The 22,947-nt window shown below is 41.6% G+C and overlaps 1 protein-coding gene across 29 annotated transcripts in view; it reads left to right on the forward strand.

The window, feature by feature from the left end:
- Positions 1 to 22,261, forward strand: part of obscnb (obscurin, cytoskeletal calmodulin and titin-interacting RhoGEF b) — a 100,778-nt gene extending 78,517 nt beyond the window's left edge. For all 29 annotated transcript variants that reach the window (XM_080779247.1, XM_080779275.1, XM_080779259.1 and 26 more), the window contains 26 exons: positions 710 to 791; positions 922 to 1,046; positions 1,649 to 1,849; positions 2,316 to 2,354; positions 2,461 to 2,559; positions 3,643 to 3,861; positions 4,353 to 4,386; positions 4,486 to 4,532; positions 4,630 to 4,728; positions 5,946 to 6,002; positions 6,636 to 6,775; positions 7,521 to 7,721; positions 8,181 to 8,248; positions 8,567 to 8,737; positions 9,250 to 9,409; positions 9,986 to 10,102; positions 10,243 to 10,407; positions 11,336 to 11,494; positions 12,111 to 12,288; positions 12,461 to 12,574; positions 13,351 to 13,518; positions 14,331 to 14,433; positions 15,566 to 15,695; positions 16,086 to 16,176; positions 16,332 to 16,374; positions 18,886 to 22,261. In XM_080779247.1, the coding sequence (XP_080635373.1) occupies positions 710 to 791; positions 922 to 1,046; positions 1,649 to 1,849; positions 2,316 to 2,354; positions 2,461 to 2,559; positions 3,643 to 3,861; positions 4,353 to 4,386; positions 4,486 to 4,532; positions 4,630 to 4,728; positions 5,946 to 6,002; positions 6,636 to 6,775; positions 7,521 to 7,721; positions 8,181 to 8,248; positions 8,567 to 8,737; positions 9,250 to 9,409; positions 9,986 to 10,102; positions 10,243 to 10,407; positions 11,336 to 11,494; positions 12,111 to 12,288; positions 12,461 to 12,574; positions 13,351 to 13,518; positions 14,331 to 14,433; positions 15,566 to 15,695; positions 16,086 to 16,176; positions 16,332 to 16,374; positions 18,886 to 20,005 (4,130 nt within the window). In that variant the 3' untranslated portion in view covers positions 20,006 to 22,261. The remainder of the gene's footprint in view (positions 1 to 709; positions 792 to 921; positions 1,047 to 1,648; positions 1,850 to 2,315; positions 2,355 to 2,460; positions 2,560 to 3,642; positions 3,862 to 4,352; positions 4,387 to 4,485; positions 4,533 to 4,629; positions 4,729 to 5,945; positions 6,003 to 6,635; positions 6,776 to 7,520; positions 7,722 to 8,180; positions 8,249 to 8,566; positions 8,738 to 9,249; positions 9,410 to 9,985; positions 10,103 to 10,242; positions 10,408 to 11,335; positions 11,495 to 12,110; positions 12,289 to 12,460; positions 12,575 to 13,350; positions 13,519 to 14,330; positions 14,434 to 15,565; positions 15,696 to 16,085; positions 16,177 to 16,331; positions 16,375 to 18,885) is intronic.
- The last annotated feature ends 686 nt before the right edge of the window (positions 22,262 to 22,947 follow it).

A 22,947-nucleotide genomic window follows, 5' to 3' on the forward strand; every position in this document is an offset into this window, starting at 1 on the left:
TATTTTGTTGATGTGGCACCATTATTATAACAGGCAAACGTTGATCAAATTAACAACTCTTCTACGTACATACTGTGTGGACTTCTTGTAAATTAACTAATGCAGATGTTTAACAATAGAATTTAAGAGAGTTAAAGATCTATAAAGGTCCATTTAGTTACCAACTCTCCATCATTTACTGGGGACCACCTGGAACCCTCCCAAGGACCACTGGTGGTCCCCGGACCACTGGTTGAAAAACACTAATTTGAAGGATCATACCGGTGATCTGGCATTTTTAGCTGTAGCCCATTGACTACAACTCGGTGTGCACTTGGCATTGCTGCCGACCATTTTGACAAAGCATGCCCTGATTTGTTTGAATTACGAGGAGAAGCCACGGGATTCCATTAATTTCAGTTATGTTATTGTTGTTTGAATGTGTCATAATGCATGGAATGATTTCAACGTTCTAAGCGAAAATATAGTCCCTGGAGAATCTTTCTATGACTTAATTAACTTGCACAAAAAGTGACCCAATTATTCAGGTTAGTTTAGGCATGTTTGAATGACTTTGACGAAAACAAATGCCTTGTCTACAAATAAAGGATTTTTCTTTTAGGTTCAATATATTGCGCTGTGAATAGACGATGACATTGAAGCCGTACCTGGCACTCTTGTGTTTGGTGGCTTTCACGATATAACACTAATACATCTGTCACTTACGCAGTGTCTTGCAGCTCAGATTATGACACTGCAGTCGACGGCACTGAGACGTCTTCTTATGTCAGTGCCAAGGGCTATGCATCCAGGTGAGTTTTAATACAGCCTTGATAGAGTTTTGTAAAAAGAAATATATATATATATATAATAATAATAATAATAATAACCTAAATGAATATGAGTAAATACTGAGTGCTGCTCTGCTCTTCTCTCCTGAAGCAGGGAAACTGAGGCCTTCGAGTCCGTAGCCGAAGATGAACAGCTCCCCCAAGTGGTGGATGAGCTCCACGACATGCACGTCGGCCCGGGCGCTCCCAGTGCTAAGATGCAGCTCAGAGTAAAGGGTAGGTTGACTGTGAAGCCAGGAATGTCACTCAACTCTGCTCGTTCACTCCCATCTAATCAGTCTAATCACTGACGGGCTGTGGACAGTTCAGGAGCCTGCCCTACGATGACATCATCAGTGGGGATTCCAAGCAACTATACAGCCTTTCTCTTGAAAGTTAGCATGCTCAAATAGAAAACATTATTCTTGCATTCATTTATTTTAAAAAAATCAGTCCCGTGTGAAGTGAGGGGCGATAATATATTAAAGTCTAACTCATGTTGATTAGGTGATGTAATGGTGATGTAAAACACAAACATGAAACGCCACTGACAATAAAGAGACAATGTGACGTAAATGGCACATTATGATGTAAATTTTCCCTTCATTGTCAATGGGGTTACAAAACAAACTAAAGACAAACATTAAACCTTTGTATAGGAGGGGCTAGCGCCCCTCAAAAAGGGGCGCTCTTATCATGATACAATACATCAACATACATCATCATACATCACATTCTGTGCTCAGCCAATCAAATCGCCACAAATGTCATTCCGACCCAATCACCAGGGTCTCAGCTGCGTTCGCTTCCTGGTTATTACCGTCGTGTCTCCCTCTCAGGTTTCCCCAGACCCAGGGTGTACTGGTTCAAGGACGGCCAGCCTCTGCGAGCCTCAAAGAGAGTCCAGGTTCTGGTAGAGCGGGGCGACGTTCACGCTCTGGAGATCCTGGAGGTGAAGAGAGAGGACATGGGAGAGTACTCTGCGTACATCAGCAATGCAGCTGGTTCGGCTTACTCCTCTGCCAGGCTGATGGTTCTAGGTATGAGTCTGACTGCATCGCAGTCCCACAACACACAAAACTAACTGTTGGTGGTGTTTCACGTTGCATTTTGGGTGAAAGGTTAACCGAATGTATGCCAAGAACGCGGGACCTCGTTCTTCTCTCCACGACCCGCCGGTGCCAAAAATGAGGGAACTCGTCTTTCTAAATTTCATTTAATCCAGCGATTAAAAAAAAACCAATGCCTCCACACGGATCCGACCCGCACGTGGCCGCGCACACGCTCAATAGTCCTTTCTCTCCTCAAAATGAGAAACTGAGCTTTGAGACCTTATAAATGTCTAAACTTTAATCACGCTAAGAAAGTGAATCCATCCCGCGACGATGCATAGAATAGAATGACGATGTGGCTCAAATGAGCTTACAGCGCGTATTTCTTTGGCACTGTTCTGGCTTATAGGGGAAGTACACATTGTGTTTAAACATTGCAAACTCTCTTTCACAGCTCCAGGGGAGAGAATGCCTGCAGATTGGGCAAAGAAAGGTACTTTTCTAATTCAATCTACATCCATGTGCTTGGTTATAATAATACTCTAGGTTCTATGGTAGACACACAGTGGCATAATAACGACGCACCATTCTGTTTACAGACAGCAAGGAGCCCCTGGCGCCCCCTCGCTTCCTGGAGAGGTTCAACAATCGCAAAGTGAAACAAGGCACCAGCATCACGTTGTCTGTCAAAGTGGAAGGTTTGTTCTCTATGCGGTTTTCCTCCCCCCCCCCCCCCCAGGCAGAGCCTGGGCTGATCTGCTAAGCTAAGATAAGCTCCATGGGTACGTGAGCAATGGAGAGAGAGGGGGGAGGGAAAAAAGAGTCTTGCCTGCAGTAAGCATTTCCACTTCAGAAGCTCCAGCCTCGTTAAAGGACCACTTCACCACTTTTCAACCTATCTTCTTATAATAGGTCCTCACTAATAATCGTGAAAAAATGGCACAATTTTTTTCTACTCGGTCTGTGTCTCATAGGAGGGCTGTGGGCAGTTTAAAAACTGTCCTCCAGTGACATCATCATTAGGCAGATTCTTTTTCAATCAAGATTTTTTTACAAAAATGTTTAGATTTTCATTATCGTGAGAACGATGGCTTCCATTTTCGCATTGCAACTTTTCAGGACTAGAAAACCAGCAGTTTCTATTAGCTTGTATTTCACATCGATGTCGTCACTGGAAGACGGTTTCTGAATTGCCCACAGCCCTCCTATGAGACTGAGTAGAAAAAGATTGCCCCATTTTTTTAATGATTATTAGTGAAGACCTATTATATGAAGATAGGTTGAAAAGTGGTGAAGTGGTCCTTTAATATATTAAATCCCTGAATCCTCTGCGGAGAGGCCTCGGGATTGGCAGAGTGTTTCCAACACGTTGGCGTGGGGTCAACTCAGGATAGTGACACCTACAGTTTGCCCAGGGTGCCTATTCAGTGGGGAACTAGGAGGAACTGTGCGTTATGTTGTCACAGTACCTCCTCCATGTAAAGCTCTGTGTTATCAGGTGAAAAGAAGCGGCTTTGTCGTCACGCCGCTTGTATCAGAGCTCAGAGGAGACATGTGGTTCTGTAGGGCTGTCTGTAGGAGGTAGCAGTGACAACAAAGCGACTAGGATACACAAATAAGTGGGAGAAAAAGAATGATTTCAATTGCAGAATTATTTTTACAGAAACCCCAGTGATGCTTTGCATTTCAGTTCCCAGAATCCGATTATGAACTGACAGGCTCCATTCTGTACATTATGACACCATAGTTCTTATGCGTTATGCCATCTGTTTTGTTCCTAGGATCTCCTACTCCCACGGTGGCTTGGCTAAAGGAACAGTCCGTGGAAGACGTCTTGTGGATCAAACCCGACACCAAAGGGTATAAGATCGCCGGCTCTGGGCGCCAGCACAGCCTGATCCTGATGGACGTGGGCACAGAGTACGCTGGCACCTACACCTGTATCGCCACAAACCGGGCAGGACAATCTGTCTGCACTGCTCGGCTGGAAGTGGGCGACGGTAAGGACCAGGGAGACCAAATAATATATATTTATATATATATCTTTTTTTTTTCTGTTCTTTTTTCACCTAAACGTCATCATTGATCTTCATTGCAATGCCATAAAAATGTCTGGACAATTTTTAACAATTTTTAACCTATGACATTTGACCTGTAACCATAATAAAAGTAATTTTAAATAATTGTAATATATGTTTTCTTGTTATCATTAGAATGTCTAGAACTTGTTTTATTCATTATTGTGAAAGATATCCCCCAAATGTAAATTATTAATTTATTATGTTATTATATAATTATTATATAAATGTGCATACAACTTTTTTCTTTTTCTTTTTTACATAATTTCCTCTGCAAAGTCCTAGTAGTACAAAGTAGTAGTAAGGTTGAAATCTCTTTTTTGCAAGTAGAAATATATCCGGGTCTTACAGGGTTAAAGAAGATAGGAAAGTGATCGATTACTAACATGTACTTGTTCTCTTGTTTTCACCAGCATTGCAACAAAAGCTAGAGACCAAAGTTCCAGAGTAAGTGTCTATGTTTGGCAATTCAATATTTATATTGTAAATGATATCTACATAGACATCGTAAAAGTTATCTCATGAAAACCTTTCATTCGACTCTAGGGTGATTACAATCAGTCCTCCAGAGGATGAGGCTAACAGAGACAAAGGTAAGACAAACTATTCTACCGGTAACTCTGTTTCAGCATCATGTGTTAATCCATTATACAGAATTGATGTCATGATGCGTTATCTCTCTGCACTCAGCGGGTAAAATGCCATATCTAGGTGAGGTCGGTTCAGAGGAATTCCTCAAGAAACTTACCAGCCAGATCACTGAAATGGTTTCAGCAAAATTCACTCAAGGTGAGTTCCATTACTGTCATTAGACGTTGGACTATTTTGGATGGTAAATAATGTTTTACCGCTTGTTCAAATCAGAATACATTGTGTGTTCATTATCAACATTATTATGTGTTCTGAGAACCGTGGAATAAAACTGATTAAGTACATATTTTCTGAACAGTGGTCGGTATCTACCATCAGGTTTACACACTGGGGAGAAGTGGAATATGTGCCCATGTGCTGGGCAGTTTTGTTGTGCTGTGCCTAATTAACACCACACTAGTTTGTTAGAGAACAGTTTGCAGTAATGTTCTTGATCACAGTCCATGAACAAAATCCCTGGTTGTTGTTTAACAATGTGATGTTTCAGTCATAGAGGAACATTCTCCAAACATAGACAGACAGACAGACAGACAGACAGAGCGGAAACATAATCCCTGATAGAAAATTAACATAAATACTGATACATTATAAATACATTTACTATAAATGTATTTATACTGTATATATATCATTTACTATAAATGTATTTATACTGTATATATATTTGTCACTATTTAATTAACTTGAAAAGGAATGGGACAGAATGTGTGAAAGGAAAATAAAAACTTAAGTTCATTATCAAACAGTATAGTTTGTTTTTAGTGGCATTTTCTTGTCCATGGCAAAGGCTTCATTTATGTGGTAATGCCATTGGCTGCAAAACATACCTGTAGACTAAATGCTACTGCCAAAATATCAAATCACAGCTCATGCTATGTTATGATAAATTATAAATTGAACTGACCAGTTCGTAATCAAATGTTGGATACATTCTTGTTTCTGTCCATATGCATTTGGTGTTTTCTGTGGAATTTATAGTAGAACAGGTTTGGATGCAATTCAGTGAATTTAAAGACCTAATTCAAGAATTGCGATTACATTAACACTGGAACACTGCATTAACACTGAACATCTGAATGCATTAAATGTGCAATTCTTGAATTGGAATTCACTTCTAAATAACAGTGGAATTGACAACAAACCTGGGAGGGAGAAATAAATGTTTCTCTTCTTTACGGTGTGTTTTTGTGTGTGTGTATACGGTGTACTGTATGTGTATGTCCTGCCACCACATCTCCTTCCTTCACCAGACAACGACATACATCATCATTCCACCTTTCTAACTTTTTCATACGCGTCAGTTCTTCAGTACAAACCATTCAAATGCTCACACCAGTCATTGATTTGTTATTCAGACAGTGTACAGAATCATCAAGTGCTCCAGTGGATGAAATCATGGCCCAAAGCATCCAGTATGTATCACCACCAGTGCATCAATCTTCACGGTAGACATAGATTCTTTCCACAAGGAGTGCTGTCCATGACTTGTCGATTTAGTCTTCTTGTGCTGTACAACTAGCACCATGGTGAGATCGATGTTTAGAGTTCCACTATTGGCGGACCAGACGAGTACTTGTGGAAATAATTTTGTGTTACTTTCTCAACATAAACAAGACCCATATATACTATAGTGCACTTCAAAGACAAGCAAAGTCATCATCAATGTAAGAAAGAGCTGTCGGCACAGTTTGAAGTGTTAGCTATAGCACACTGCATAATATGCTGATGACATTTATACACGGGTCAAACATCTCTGTCCCTCTTAGTGTTTGTCTGTGTTCTGTATCTTTGTGAAGCATTATTGAGTTTTTGCTGTCTTGCTGTCAGAGTTAATTGTATTTAGTGATTAATACTGATTATGTATAGTCTTGGCAGGCGATGGTTTACGTACATGCTTACACAGAGATATTAATGTTTAGACGGTTATGGCGTTACCCGTTTGCATTCCTAACACAAGCGTAACACCGTAGTGAAGCAGATGTGTGTGTTTTCCTGCATCCTTGGGATTCCCAGCCACGCCTCTCCTCTCTCCTCTCGCCCCTTAGCCTCATTGCGCGTCCCCGGAGCCGACAGTGATGACGAGACCAAGACCCCCTCGGCTTCCCCCCACCACGGACGCTCTCGCCCTCCCTCCCTCATCGCCGACTCGTCCTCTGAGTCTGACGAGGGCGAAGCCAGGGGAGAGGTGAGACCGTGTGGCCGTGTTCTCACACTCGCTCTTATGTCATGTATACGCCGAGTGAATATGCTCAGTTGAAACCTTCCTTCTACATACTTGATTTTATGGCTTGATAATAATGTTCGATACTGTATTTCTGTTTGCCTTTCTTGCCTTGGCGCTTAAAAGGAAAATAATGTGTGCATATTTGTGAACATAAAACATGTATACTGTCCGTATCCCATAGCTTTTCCATCGATAATGAACGGGAGGTTTTTCATTCTCAATGGACACCTGCACAGTGTGGTTGTTTGTTATTACATTGTGGCATTGAGTTTATGTTTTTACTGCATTGACATTAATCAATGCGTTTCTATAAAACAAAATGGTTCCTTAAGGAACATTTGGCCAGGCATTCAGTATGCAGTAAAAAGTGTTTGGGCTTTTGCTCTTTATACAATCATATGTTTCCATATGAAAAACTGTATGAAGCAAGCTTTAAAACATATTATTTATTAAACTAATAGAATATGCAAATATTAAATATGTGAATACAATAGCATCTTGTGTCACCCAGAATGAAAACCTCCATGTTAACAACCTCGTACAACGAATAGCAAAAATAGCCGACCTACAAGCTCACAACACATCGAGTTGTGGGATATCTTTGAATACGTTCAAAATATTTGTTTGACATGCCATGATACCTGTAACCAAAATAGGGACACCATGTTGAAGGGGGTTAACTAATTCTGTTGGATGCAATTTACAGATGTTTGACATCTATGTGGCTACGGCTGACTACAACCCCACCATGGCCAGCAAAGAAGCCATCTCTCTGAAGGAGGGCCAGTATGTCGAAGTGCTGGACTCAGCCAATCCACTTAAATGGCTGGTCCGTACGAAGCCCACTAAAACCACACCGTCTCGCCAAGGCTGGGTTTCACCTGCTTACCTAGACAAGAAACTCAAAGTAAGTCCTCAGGCTATAATATAACAGGAACCGTAACAAATATCCGGCATTCAAGAACTGAACTTTTCACATGGTTTATTTACCTCTGACGACTGATGGATAACAGACGCATTTCGGCCAGGTGGGCCTTCCTCAGCGTTGTGAAAAGGATATTTCTTGTGTGCTGGCTATTCTTTCATTCACATTTGTTGTACCTCTGAGCCTTGCACGTATAAGACTTAGTCTTCTCATTTGGAGTGTTGCAAATATCGACAATGTTCATGACCGTTTACACAAGCAGGCCATTTTGCTCTTACAGGCCTCAGTCATACAACAACGTATAAATTAGGCTTATGGTCCTTTGAGCAAAATGACCGCCATGAGGACAGGTCGATTGTCATCAACTTGCCTTGTAGAAGTCAGACGTTGGAAATAGTAGCGCTGAAATGGATGTTTAGCTTCACTGCTCTATTGTTGCAGCAGGCAGGTGACCTTCCAGAGACCAGTGTGGAGGAGGTCTCGGAGGGGGAGTACAAGAGGAAACTACTGTAAGGCCTTCACATCTACAAGCACAAACAATCATTCATTGTCATGCAAATAATTGAAATTAACGATTTAATTGTGTTTTTTTGTGTGCTTTTTTTCGGCATTGGACATTGGAACATAATGACATAAAAATGACATTTCTGTTTGCCTTTTAGACTTAAAAAAAAGATCTGATATTTCTGATATTTCTGATATCTTTTTAAATGTTTGAAAATGTTTCAACATGGAAACGATTATGGCGATTATGGAAAATAATTAGTATCGTTACAGGCATAGGCATAACCACATTGCTCTATGCATCTCCTCTCTCGTGTCTCTAGTCAAATGATTCAGGAGTTGATAACTACTGAAGCGGAGTTCGTCAAAGAGTTGGATTTCGTCACCACCCACCACCTGAACGATGTGGCGGCTCCTGACACTCCCGCTGATGTCACAAGCCAGAAGGAGGCCATATTCCGGAACATTCGTGACATCAAAGCCTTCCATAGCGAGTGAGTTTGGCACCACCCCACCTCACCAGCTGCCTGCTTGTTACATGTTCTGACATTCTAATCAGCAAATCTCTGCTGTCGGGAAGAAAATATACATTTTTCAGGAAATTAGGAAAACAAAGCAATACTGCCTCATCAAAGTTGGTGTTGTGACTTTATATATTGTCAATTACTTGCATGAGAAAGGGAGAGGTGGTGGAATTAGTTGCTTTAGCAGACGGTTTGAGGGTCCAATGGAGTTAAGAGGTTTTGTCCAAAGCGTTTTTTACTACTTTCCTTTTATTTCATTTTTTGACAGGGGAAAAGGGTGTTCAATAGCACTGATTTCATGTAAAAAATAAAAAAATAAAAAACCTCAAAAATGGAGTTAGGTGGTTTCCTCCCAAGTCCCGACAGCAACGACATTTATGTTCAATACAGTATTTTAGGAAAGTATTTATCCTGCTCATTAAACAGGTCAATTTAAATTGGATAAATACTTGAACAATGTACTGTGCTACTGTTTCCTGTAGGCTCTTGCTCCCCAAGCTGAAGGAGTGCGACACAGATGATGATATCGCCATGCGTTTCCTGAGGAACAAGGAGGGCTTTGAGAAGTACCTCCAGTATCTCGTAGGTCAGAGTCAGGCGGAGTCGTCTGTCAGCGAGAAGTCTATCCATCGTTTCTTCAAGGTATAAGACTGCTCTCCTCACGTTTGGACTCTCATAACGTTGTTACACTATTGTACACAACAGCAGGGCTTGACATTAAGGCTTGTCCTGTTGTCCGGAACAACTAATAAATCTTTCCGGAAAACTGCATTAAAAATGTTCTTGTCTGTTGGACAAGTGACTCTTTGTTTCACATTTTCTGTGACGCTTCTAGCTTCTAGCAGACAACAATATTGTCTGACATTATTGTCTGGCTTTCCTAATAATCGCCTTTCCAATATTGTGCTATAACGCTTCAGGAAAACCAACCGACTAGTTTCATATCCATTTGAAAGTTCTGGCAGAAAACATGAACATATCAAAACTTCCTTTAGAATAGGTGGTGTGATCAATTACCCCACACTAACCAACTTACAGGTAGTTGATTTAAATTGTATTTGTGTGTGCTCGTGCTCCGGACAAGTGACTTTTGTGTGAATGGGAAATGTATTTGTCCAAAGGACAAGTGCCTCAAAAAGTTAATGTCCTGCAACAGGTCATATACTGTAGCATGATGTTACCAACATTGTCTGAATTCAAGCATATTCTCCCCATCAGGAGTACACTGAGAAAGTGCAGGCCAGTGCAGATCTCACAGATCCTGCTGTGCTCAGCATCAATGGATATATCCAAAGACCAGTGGAGAGAATTCAGAAGTACAAGGCCGTTCTCAAGGTAACACATTTTTGATACCGTACATGCAATGAATTTCAAAACGTTTGAGTCTCTGCATTACGAACAGGACAAGAATTGAATACCAGAATAACTATTTTTTTACTGATCTCTCCCACCTCACCACCTGTCACCGACTTCAGGAGATGATCAGGAACAAGGCGAGGAACGGTCAGAACTGCTGCCTGTTGGAGGAGGCCTACGCCATGGTGTCATCACTTCATCAGCGTTCAGATAACACCCACCACGTCTCCCTGATTGAGAACTATCCTGCCACCCTGGAAGTGCTTGGAGAGCCTATCAGACAGGTGCGACCCACATATACCTCAAATTATGGTGATGATTTAGATTTTGTTTATCCCCATTGACGGAGTTCCATTTAACCACTTATACACTTCCATACACAAACTTGATGTGCAAACTGACCATTTGTCGATTCTCCACCTAGTGGTGTAGCTAGTGTGGTGTGGTTTGGTGCATCTTGATGGCAATACTTCCATATTGCCACGCTGCAACGGACCGTATTGACAAATGACAACTAATAATAATGTATGAGGCTTGTGTTTTCTGTTACTCTTCTTTTCTATTATATATTTATTATTGTTATCGTTGTCGTTATTATTTTTATATTTTTTTATTTGAATTAGCAAACATATGTATAAACTGTTTGACAGTTTTGTTAGCTCTATTAATTTGTTTTAATATTTGATTCTGGAAACCAATAGGGTAGGCAATTATAAGCTTTTAGCTTCAGCCTACACCTTTTCGGGCCACTCAAGTGCATGTCTTGTATAATGTATTATGTTATACATGTGAAAGGTCCGAAATAAACTAAACTAAACTAAAAACTTAAACCCTATGTACATTGTTGACTGGTGTCCCCCATGGGCCTATACTAGCTCCCCTCCTTTTTTGAGGGGCGCTAGCCCATCCTGTATTCAGCTATAGTGTAGATTTTCGTCTTACACAAACATTAAATTCCCATTGACAATGAATGGAGAATTTACGTCATATGTAGACGAGCAAATCGGCTATTTTTGTCCTACACAACTCACTTCACACGGGTGTGATTTTTCCTTCTACACCAAATCGTTTCGTCACATCTTCCCCTCGGAATAAACCGACATGAAACAATACGATAACTTTTAAAAAGAAAACATTATTTATTTATCCGTGTATTTATCTTCTGCTACTACTAAACTGAACAGAATCTGTGTTTGTGTCTTTTCTCACCAGGGACCATTCCAAGTGTGGGAGGGGGCGCCGGGCATTAGGTCGTCCACTAGAGGTCACCATCGCCACGTCTTCCTCTTCAAAAACTACTGCATCATCTGTAAACCCAAGAGAGACAGCAACTCTGACACACAGGGCTATGTGTTCAAGAACATGATGAAGGTAACAGCGACACTGTGACACACAGGTCTATGTGATCTACAAGCACACAACGTGTCGCATTACGATGCGTCGTGAGCATGTAGATCGGCTATTTTAGAATAGCCGAAGTATAAAGTACTAGGTCTCAAGTGTTTTAATATATGTTTTGTAATGGTTATTTACATTTTAAACAATTAACTATTAAGTAACTAAAGCTGTCAAATAATTGTAGAGTAATAATAAAGTAGCGTAAAGAGTGCAATATTTGCACCTGAGATGTAGAAGTAAATAAAATGGAAATACACAAATAAAGTAAAAGTACCTCAGCTACCACTGGTGGTAATTATACATAATTATGTATCATAGTATTGCTCATATTGCTACCTGGATTTGTTTGTACCAGGTCAGTGTCATGGTCAATGTCATGGTCCATGTCATTGTCATGGTCAATGTCATGTCAGTGTCATGGTCAGTATCATGTCAGTGGCATGGTCAATGTCATGTCAGTGTCATGGTCAGTATCATGACAGTATCATGGTCAGTATCATGTCAGTGTCATGGTCAGTGTCATGGTCAGTATGTCCGTTTCATGGTCAGTATCATGTGTGTGTTTGTTGTATTGTCCATCCTGCTGCAGCTGAACAACATTGACGTGAATGAGACCGTGGAGGGTGACGACCGAGCCTTCGAGATCTGGCACGAGAGAGAGGACTCTGTGAGGAAATACACCTTGCAGGCCCGAACGGCCATCATTAAGAACTCCTGGTTGAGAGAGTTCAGAGAGCTGCAGCAGCGCTATAGCATGCCCGCATGGAGTGAGTGACACGCACACACACACACACACACACACACACACACACACTCACTCACTCACTCACTCACTCACTCACTCTCTCCTTTATCTGCCAATTTATACTTGAGGATTATTATTCCACAGCTCAAGTGTGGAAATGTTATTGATAATTTGCGGCGCTTCGATTTATCCAGGTCCTCCTGACTTTACGGAGATCCTGGCAGACTGCATTGCCGAGCTGGGGCAGACCGTTAAGCTGGCATGCAAGGCCACGGGGATACCCAAGCCTGTGATCACCTGGTACAAAGGTAAGGACACACACCACAGTGGGACTGCCTCGAAGCCAGCGTCAAACTCACAACCAATCTGAGCTCTTTTAGGCAGCATAATAAAGCATGTCTACAATTTAGCCATTTAATCCAGAGCGATTTACATTAAGCAAGAACAAAAAGCATGACAATACATCACATACTGTATGTACATAAAAAGTAGTTATCATGAAACATGCGTAAGCTAAGAACATAACAGTGGAATATCTATATAATGAAACTATACATACTATTCATATATACTATAAAGTGCTATGACTACATAAAATGTAATTCTAGTGCTGTCTACATAACATGCTATAAGTCTGTATAAAATGCTATCTAAGTCTACGTAAAGTGTTATCTAAGGGGCTAGGGCAAGTGCTACGGGCCATGATGGAGTCTGAAAAGTTTCAGACGACGGCGGGATTAGTCTATTAGAAAGGTTTCCCTAGAGGTCATTAGTCTAGGGAAAGATAGTGGCGCGTATTTTTTACTTATTAACTGTTGCTTGTGAGAGGACTACAATTTGTAATATCCTCGAACTGCTGTAACCCTGTGGTTTTATAAAGACCTTCAGTTATTTTAAAGGACCTTATTTTAAAAGACCTTTAGGCATCATTGGGTCCATGATGCCTAAAGGTCTTTTAAAAGAAGGTCTTTTAAAAGTGCTACATACGGAGCATCAGAGACAAATAGCCCTGGTAAAGCGTGGCTGTAAACCTTGCATTTAAGCGTACAGCCACAGTGTCTCATCACAGACGCTTACTTTCCAGATGGGCGTACAGTGGAGGCAGACCCTCACCACATTATCATCGAGGACCCAGACGGTTCCTGCACACTGATCCTGGACAACATGACAGCGGAGGACTCCGGGCAGTACATGTGCTTTGCCACGAGCACCGCGGGCAACGCCAGCACTCTGGGAAAGGTCACTGTTCAGGGTAGGTCACATGAGGGAACGTCTGTGAATATGTTTACATGTGCACGCAGTATTCTGGATGCAGTCTTTTTTTGTTTTATATATTTGCAAATATCTCAGTTTAGGTGTATACTGCTTCAGTATCCCAATGGGGATATATTGTTGTTATAAATATTAGTGCCACTTTCGTTCATTTTTGACCCCTCTATCACACGGAACTATGCTTTTTGTGTCCATATCACTACGCAAAAAAAATAGTTCCATGTGATAGAGGGGTCAAAGTTGGTTGAAGGTTGTGCTAATATTTTAGAAATAGGTCAACAATACAAATGACGTTCGTTTTTTGAATTAATTTACTTTTACTGCGTGGCCCCAGTACACCCCACAAAATGACCGGAACTACTTCATATTGACCAAAACCAGTGCAGAACTCCCACCACAGGACTCGAGCAATCAATTAATACAGTTGCAACCACTATATAAATGGTATTTCATACAGCTTAAGTTAAAAAAAATCTGAACTATCCCTTTAAGCATTTTGTTATGCGTTAGCTATTGAAAAATAGCAGATCTACAAGCTCATAGCGCGGCACAGAGTGCCGCGCTATGAACTTGTAGGTCTGCTATTTTTGAAAGATCGTGAAAATGTGCCTCACATCTTTTGAGCACCACTGATACAGAAACATAAGGACTTTTCTTTTTCTTTTTCAGGCCTAAATAGGTTAAGCTATCATTTAGTGATTTGCAATAATTGAATGCCAACTGATTTTGCGCCACAAATCCTCCCTTGGGATGTACTGTACTGTATATTGACTTGTGAGATGTTCCTTGTAGTGCCTCCTCGCTTTGTGAACAAGCTGAGGAACGCCACCTTTGCTGCTGGCGAGGATGCCCAGTTCACCTGCATCATACAGAGTGCCCCCACTCCCAAGATCAGGTACGTACTGTAGCAAGCATCACCACCTTGTCTGCTCTGGGATAGTAATACTTGTTTTGTTTGAAAGTAGTGAAGAAATTGCCAGAAAATATATTTGGGACACATTTTTGAATATTATGTCAAAACTATATTTGTTAGAACGGTTCCCTTAAAGGGATTGTGACATTAAAAAAAAGGTTTTAGAATTGTGCTTATTTTTTTTTAGGTTTTCTAATCTCAATTGCACCCAAAAAACATTCAGTAGATTTTCTGTGATCTGGGGTTTTCTGGCTCAAACAGGCCTCTGATTTGCCGGCAGTTTGTGATGTAAGATCCTGCAAATCCCATATATGTCAATGGGATTTGCCAGCAGATGTCACTGTTTTCACTGTTTTGCCTGTTTTCATTGTAGCTCAAAAGGCTTCCAAACCCCAAAGAAAACTTCAGACCACAGAAAATCCACTGAATGTTCAAAGTTCAGGTTTTTTGGGTGTAATTGAGCTCATAAAACCTAAAACAAAAAACAAAAACAAAAATAAATGAAAATGAATGTCATAAAACCTTTAAGGTGGTTGCACACTGGACGCGTTTTCCGGAAAACCGATGGAGAAACACAGCAAGAAATCCGAAAAACGCGCGTCTGTGTGTGGGGACCTTTACAGAATAATCAAATTAATTGGTCATTTAGATGTTAGATGCCCCCCCAACTCCATTTGTTCACGTTTTTTCCCCCATAAATCAATGCTATTGAACACCCTTTACGAACCAATGAAAAGTATTAAAAGGTGCTTTGAAACCTTTGAACCAATGGACCCTCGATCATGATTGGCGGAAGGGCCCCTCTCTATCCTGATTGGATGAAGGCTGGGCCACCTAGCCCCAGGGGTGAACTGGGGACAGGGAAGGAACTCCTTATATATGGTCAGCACACTATAGTAGGGAGGATTATCACAACAAAACAAAACAATAAGTGATATGTGAATTAAGTGAAATCACTGAATATACCTTTAAAAAATATATGGCTTTCTTCATTTCTTGAAAAATGAACATTTTGGATTTAGTTGGTTTCTCCCTGACAGCAGAGATGTATTCAAATACAGCTTTGATTTATTTTAAGACCATGTGAAACGTCTTGTTGTATTTTGTGGTCCAGGTGGTTTAAGGAGGGCAGGCTGCTGACAGACCAGGAGAAATACCAGACGTACAGTGAGACCCGCAGTGGAGTCCTGGTCCTGATAATCAAGTGTTTGACAGAGAGAGACCTTGGACACTACGAGTGTGAGGTTGGTCTACTCTACAGCCGCACACACGCACGCACACACACACACACACACACACACACACACACACACACACACACTACACAGTAAATAATCAGTGTTAAGGTATCTCTGAGAGCGTACAAACTGGAACAAATGTAAGGGACATAGGGCTGAGGGAACATAGGGCCTCATTTGGATTAAAAATATATATAAAGTCACAATACCAACTTTGATGAAGCAGTATTGCATTGTTGACACCCGTGTGAAGTGTCGTTTCTGTTTCTATTCGAATTCCTGTAGAGAACCAACAACTACATGCGGTATAATTAGCACAGACAGTCTACATCACTCGGACAAAATAACACCCAGCTGTACAATCGACCTAAAAATACATTCTCTGCCTCTTTCCAGTTGTCTAATCGTCTGGGCAGTGCTAAATGTGCGGCCGACCTCGTCCACCCCACTGTGGCTCGCTCCAGAGATCAGGCCATCACCATTGAAGGTAGGAGAGCTCTGCTTCTTATTCATGCAACAATGGCAACTTACAGACACAAAGCTCGGCGCACAGAAGACTTTCATCGTTCTTATTTATGCTTTAGCCGCCCGCTCATCCTCGCTTTTTCCGTTTGAATCTCATTCCTTCTGCTTTTCCCATAGTCACCGAGCAGGAGACTAAATTGCCAAAGAAAACCATCATCATGTAAGTGTTGGCAGGACCACTGTATGTGCATGAAGGGTGTCTGTTGCCTGGTTTGAAATCGTACCGTCTTTTAAACTAACCCTAACATAACCACAGTGAGACTAAAAGGCATGGGTTTCCGAGGTTACAGTGAGACATGCGTACAGTATGTACGTAGCCGCTTCATATATTGTTGTGAACTGGCTTGTTGACATCAAGACAAGTTTCACAGACACCTGAATATCTTATATTAATTTACACTTGTCATTTGGATTCTTGCCATAATGGTGTGTACCAGTGAAGCTGTGCAGAGTATGCCTTGGCCTCAGGAAACTTTTGCTATCACACAACATGGACTGAATTACAGGCAACACACATTAGTATTGTTCCAGGTGGCAATTTGCAGTGTGTGTGTCTCTCTTTCCCCATGGCCCCATGTATGCATGCTCATGTAGAATGTGAACCCTCAGTGTGAAGGGCTCCACAGCACGAATAAGATGAAAGGGTAGGCCTTTATCTCCATGCTGCTGCATACTTCATAGTACAGGTACTTTAGTTTTAAATGCTGTGTTATGAGGTACAGTTATATAGACTACAGCATTACAAAAATAATATTGCTATTGGTCACTGTAATAGAGCACCGAAGTACTGACGTAACTGGCTCATCCCTTCGATTCCCCTGGTTCGCGGAAGTAATTTCTCTATGGAGAATAACATGGGGTGATCTTAATATCGTCTACTATAAGCGTTGTGGTCCAAAAATAAACAAGCTGTCTCGGCGTTATTGTTAGGGAGGTGTGTCTGTATCGTTTGCAACAGTCAGTCACTCATATATGATACAGTCTGCTTCTAGCGAAAATCTAACTAATTCAGCAGCAGTAACATTAGCGTTTTCTCTCAGTCAGTTGATTCTTCATATCCATATGAGTGAAGCGGCCGGGGTGACATGTTTATTTTTCAAACACAGTTGTTATATGAGGCGATCTAAAATCGCCTCAATGGGGATTTCAATGCAACTAAACAAATACATGAACCTGTGGACTGACGTCGTCTACTGAAAGTGATGTCAGACTTCGGTGCTCTATGACAATAGTATAATTATATCAGTGTGTTTTAGAAACTAACCTTCATTTGCAGAAAGCACCTTTTTTCTTTAACCCATGTTAAGTTGTACAAAAGACTCACTGTGGCACCCTGTGGTACAAAACATCACATTTTCCTATTTAATTGAGCCTATATTAGTGGTATTACTATGTAAAACAGTGTTTTGGTTAGAGTATGTGTATTAGTAATAGTAGTTTTTCAATGAATTGCATTAATCAGTTGGAAGCAATGTCATTTTGTTCACCTGTGCACTTTGGATGAAAATAACGTTGACTTTGAACTACGTATGACGATCACGTTTTTTTGCTCCCGATAAGATTTCGATCATTTGATTTTGATCATCGATATTTATATTTTATAGAACACATTTATGCCATATAACAATATCCAAAATCACAGACAATATCCAGTCTTAATATCATATGGATAATATTGATACTAAGGCCGATTTCACATCACTCGATCCCATCGGGACAACCCTACTTTGAACCTTGGTCCAATGTCGGTGTACATTATACCAGTGCTGTTGTGTGGCAGGAACTCGCCTGCTGTAATCAGAGAAAAGACCCCATTTTCCAATTGTCTTACTTTGAAGTCTAACCCAGGGGTTTCCCCCCCAAGCGGTGTGCCGAGTACTGTGAGATAAGCCCGGTGTGCTCTAGATTCCCCACTCACTCCAGAGGGCCGCACTGGCATTGCATAGTTCTGTCGTAGCAAAAGAAAAGCCAATCTACAAGCTCAAAAAGCGTAATACTGAGACACATTTTTAGCTTGTAGATCAGCAATTTTTTTGCTATATTTGAATTGAAATCCTGATTTTTTTTTTTGCTATTCTTGAATTGGTATGCTGAAGAGTTACATTTTTATTGAATTTCAAAGGCCTTTAATTATTTATGCTAACTTTATGAACTAAATACAAATTCATTGGACATGAAAAAGACAATAGAATTGTAATGCTAGTCAGTAAGCCACTAATTTATAGACTAATGTAAACATTTTTAAAGCTCAGCTCAAGACCCACTTCTACAACATTGCTTTTATTTTTTATTTTTTGTTATTCATGTCCTCACTGTATTGCATTACTGCTTTTTTTTAATGTTGTTGCCTTGCTTTTCTTTTATTCTCCATTGTTCTGTAAAGCACTTTGAGCTGCATTTCATGTCATGAAAGGTGCTATAAAAAGTTTTAAAAGTTATAAAAGTTTTATTATTATTATTATTATTAATGTAATTACAGCGAGTCATTTTGAAATCTGGACTTCTTACTTAAACAGAGTACTTCTATAATATTGCAATATTGATACTTTACTTTACTTTTTCCCACCACTGCATAATTAAGTTCTTCATAACCCTAACGATTACCATATAATCCCATCATCTTCCCCTCTCTCTCTCTCTCTCTCTCTCTCTCTCTCTCTCTCTGGTCCAGTGAGGAGACCATAACCACGGTGGTGAAGAACCAGCGCATGAGGAGGCACAAGTCCCCGTACCGCTCGGAGACCTCCACCCCAGAGCCCGCTGCCGCGGGGGCCAGCAGGCAGAGGAGGCCGCCCCTTGCCTCCAGGAGGACCACCATCCCTACCCTGTACGTCACCCAGGCTCAGGGTGGTGGCGGCGGCGGTGCCGAGGCCAGGCCGATGGAGTGCATGGGGCCCCGGTGGGTGGAGGTGGAGGAGATCATCGAGTACAAGGTGAACCGCTCCCCGAGGCTGTCCAGGAGGAGAGGCGCCTCTCCCGCGGGCTCGGAGAGGTCCACCACCTCGTCCGGCGTCAGGCCCAGAAGGCCTTCTCACCCCGAGAACCCCAACGCCAACAACTCCAACAACAAGCTGGTGGAGCAGGGAGACGTGAGCGGCCAGTCGCTGGCCGCCTGGGGAGACCAAGGGAACCATCCGGAATCCGGAATCATCAGCGGAGAGGCCTATGAGGTGTCCTCTGCCTTGACCCCGGACGCAGGGGACGACGACCTGGACGACGGCGCGACCGTCGTCCTGGAGCCGGACGGCGAAGAAGACCTCGAAAGCGGCCAACTCGCACAGCCGGAGCCCCAGATCCTGACGCGGGGCAGCCACGTTCTGACCCTGGAGGACTTGGAAGATTACGTTCCCCGGGAAGGCGAGACCTACGGGTGTTCCGACGCCCCTGCGGAGAAGCCCTGCGAGGTCGCCGTGCTCCAGAGGGAGATCGGCGGCTCCAGCGTCGGCCAGCCGGTGCTGCTCAACGTCGGGCGCCCCACGGCGTCGCTCCCCAGGCAGAGGCCCGGCCTCTTCGCCCGCTTCAGGGAGCATCTCTCCGGCAGCCTCTTCTCGTCCGCTGTGCCCCCGGCTGGCGCTGCAGGATCCCAGTCCAGGAGAGAGAGAGACGTCCCCATCCAAGTGAGCCATGCCAAGCTAGAGGTCAAGCCTTCATATTGTTCAGAGGTGCAGAGAGTGGAAGGTGGACAGCAAAGCTACAAAACCAAGGTGTCAACCCACACATATGGCTACACGTCGGTGGGCAGCCCTGTCACTCTTCAGATAAGCAAGAATCAGCATAATAATAACGAATAGCTTTTCAAATAAGCCCATGGCAATAATTATTTGGTACATAACCCTTTTAGTCTTAAATGGGAACATTTATACTTAAATGTTACAAAGCATATTCTAACCGTAATGTTATGGCAGATCATTCCATTTTGAAGTAACGCATCAGAAACAGTGATAGGCCCATGACATGAGTCCATTTCCTCCTGTCCAAACAATGTGGCAGGACAGACAAAAAGCCAAAAAGGGGTTGGAATATAAAGTTTTTCTGAAATAGAAGTCACTCTCTAAGCAGTATTCAGGTGTATGTTGCCCTGTTACGAATACTGTACCACGTATGTAGCCTGGGTTCCAGCCTGCTTCGCGGCGTTCCGTTGTAGCGAGTGACAAAACAAATTGACGGAGCGCAGCGAAGCAGGCTGGAACCCAGCCTACCACGTATGTATAATTACAATGTATTATTTACTGTTGGAAGGAGGACGCCATTATGTGAGACTGAAATTTGACTGTTGGTCCATTTTGACAGATGCTCTGAATTTCAATATTTTGGTCTGACAGCAAAAAATAGTGTCCCATGTCTTGTCTATGAAATACAGTAAAAGCTTCGAAGCTTCTTTAAATCTTGGTATACGCCTACACATCATGAGTTTTTCAACAGTTGAAACCTGAAACGTCATCGTGTTCATGTCCAGGTTCTATTGAAGTGTTGTTTTCCAATTTAGTGAACTGTGCAAAGCCAAATGGGTGAGAATATTGCACTAAATGTAGCTAATTATAACTAATGTTTTGACAATCCGTCTTTATGAATGTGTTTCAAGAAGACATTGGTCATTGAAATAATCTTAATGGAGTTACAATGAGTGTGCAGTATATATATACTTTCCTATTTGAATCGTCCTGCCAGTACCAGCCCAGGCCAGCAACTCACTATACTGTACTGCATATGCAGTACAGTACCTGCTCCTACTTGTTCAGCATGTACTGTACACATGGAAATACGCAGAACACAAAACACTAACTTTTGCAAACCCAAGAACATCAGCTGGTTTAGAGTTTAGAGTTTTATTAGGATCCCCATTAGCTGGGAACATAAAAACATGACATTCGACATAAATTACATTACAGGACAATGATATATAAATTGAAAATATTATCCTAATCATGGTGTGTGTGTGTGTGTGTGTGTGTGTGTGTGCACGTGCGCGTATGCGTGTCTGCACGTTCGAGCGTTACAGTTATATTGTGATGCATTTGACTGGTGTGAGGAAGTTCAATAAAAGGACATTTAGGTCTCTATTTTCGTCTGTAACTCTGAGTGTGTACAAATGGAACCTTCCATTTGTACACTCTCAGAGTTAAATTAACATTGATTTTACAATATAAATTGGGGGTCCCAGAGATAGAAATGCCATTAAATCCCCATTTACGCCTACACCTCATGACACTTCTGTCGCCTAATTCAGGTCAAACTGGGGGTCCTCGAAATTAAAATGGTTGAGAATCACTGCTAGAGCTGTAAAGATCTTCTCTTATGGGGGTCCCTGCAGGCATGTATTTTCAAATGGGGGTCCGTGGGCTCATTAGTGTCAATTTGGGGAACCACTGACTTAAATGATGTTGTCCAGTGGCGTTTCACTACAGCTCTGATTGTTGCTTATCCACTGATGGGCACCTACAAGCTGCTCAGATCTATTTCACAACAGAGCCTGCAATGTACAATTTATTTCATCAATCGGTGTGCATGCAAAGAAAATCATTTTACTTCAGCTCACTTTGCACTGAAAATGTTACAATTGACATGTTATTTCTTAGACATTTTAATGTCTTTTAGTTCAGTGCGATGTCCAAGAAACTCACCTTCAAATAATAAGAAATGGAAGATATATTTGTGACCGCATGAGATTTATTAGCTTTTTGAAAAGCTGATGTTAGTATCGATTAAAGATCTTATTAAATTATGCAATGAAACATTTGTTTGAAGTTATACACAGTTGATACAAAGTTATATTTGGTCTGAGTACTTGAGTTAATAGCATTTACTAACTTATACTGTATTTTGCTAGCTTTTAAAAATGTGATTGCTTTTCAAAGATGTTTTGTTTTTTCTTGGTTGTTTTTTGACATGTCTTTTATTGAATTACATGAATGACTGTATGTAATAATTTCAGTTTCAAGCACTGATGATAGGTTTTATTTGATTTAATTTGGCTGTACTGTACATGTTTAGTTCTTGGAAAGACATGTTACTCAAGCATTGAATCTGAATAAAATTAATGAACTGCACATTTGTCTTTTTTAACCTGAATGGGCTCTGTGAATCGAGGTTAAACATGTGATTATATATAACCTTCATTATAGATATCTATCATTGCAATGAATAGAAATCTTATCTGACATTTTAGCTGGCGACCTCCTGGAACTCTCTCAAGGACCCCTGGGGTCCTAGCCTCGGGCTTACTTATCTGCGAATGCATTGGGCGTTTAAAGTACTGGCTAAACACATTTTGCAGGGACTCCCCTGAACCACCTCAGGTTTCCTATGTTCAAGTTCAAGACAGAAGGCCTTGAACTTTAGGCTCAATCCCAATTCCCCCCTTCGTCCTGGCCCTTAGCCCTTGCTTATGCGCGTTCACGTGAGGGGGAAGGGTTATCTCAATTGTCTTTGGAGCGAGGGGAAGGGCCGAGGGCGAGGGATATCTCGACGGGACTTCAAACGGAGCAACATCACTGAGGGCTGAAAATGAATGAAATGAAAATGAAAACGGTCCAAAATGATGAGAAACGAGGCTAACTTTTTTTTTCAAAATTTCAAAAAACATGGGCTATAACCCATCGTTTTTGTCATTTCGTCATTTTTTTCAAATCTTCAAAAATGATGAAAAACGGCGCGCTATAGTATGCCGTACGATATGGGCTATAGCCCTAAGGCTATAGCCCACGGTCCAAAATGATGAGAAACGAGGAAATTC

Source organism: Protomyctophum bolini (assembly GCF_963924005.1).
Source record: "Protomyctophum bolini genome assembly, chromosome: 12".
Lineage (NCBI taxonomy): Eukaryota > Metazoa > Chordata > Actinopteri > Myctophiformes > Myctophidae > Protomyctophum > Protomyctophum bolini.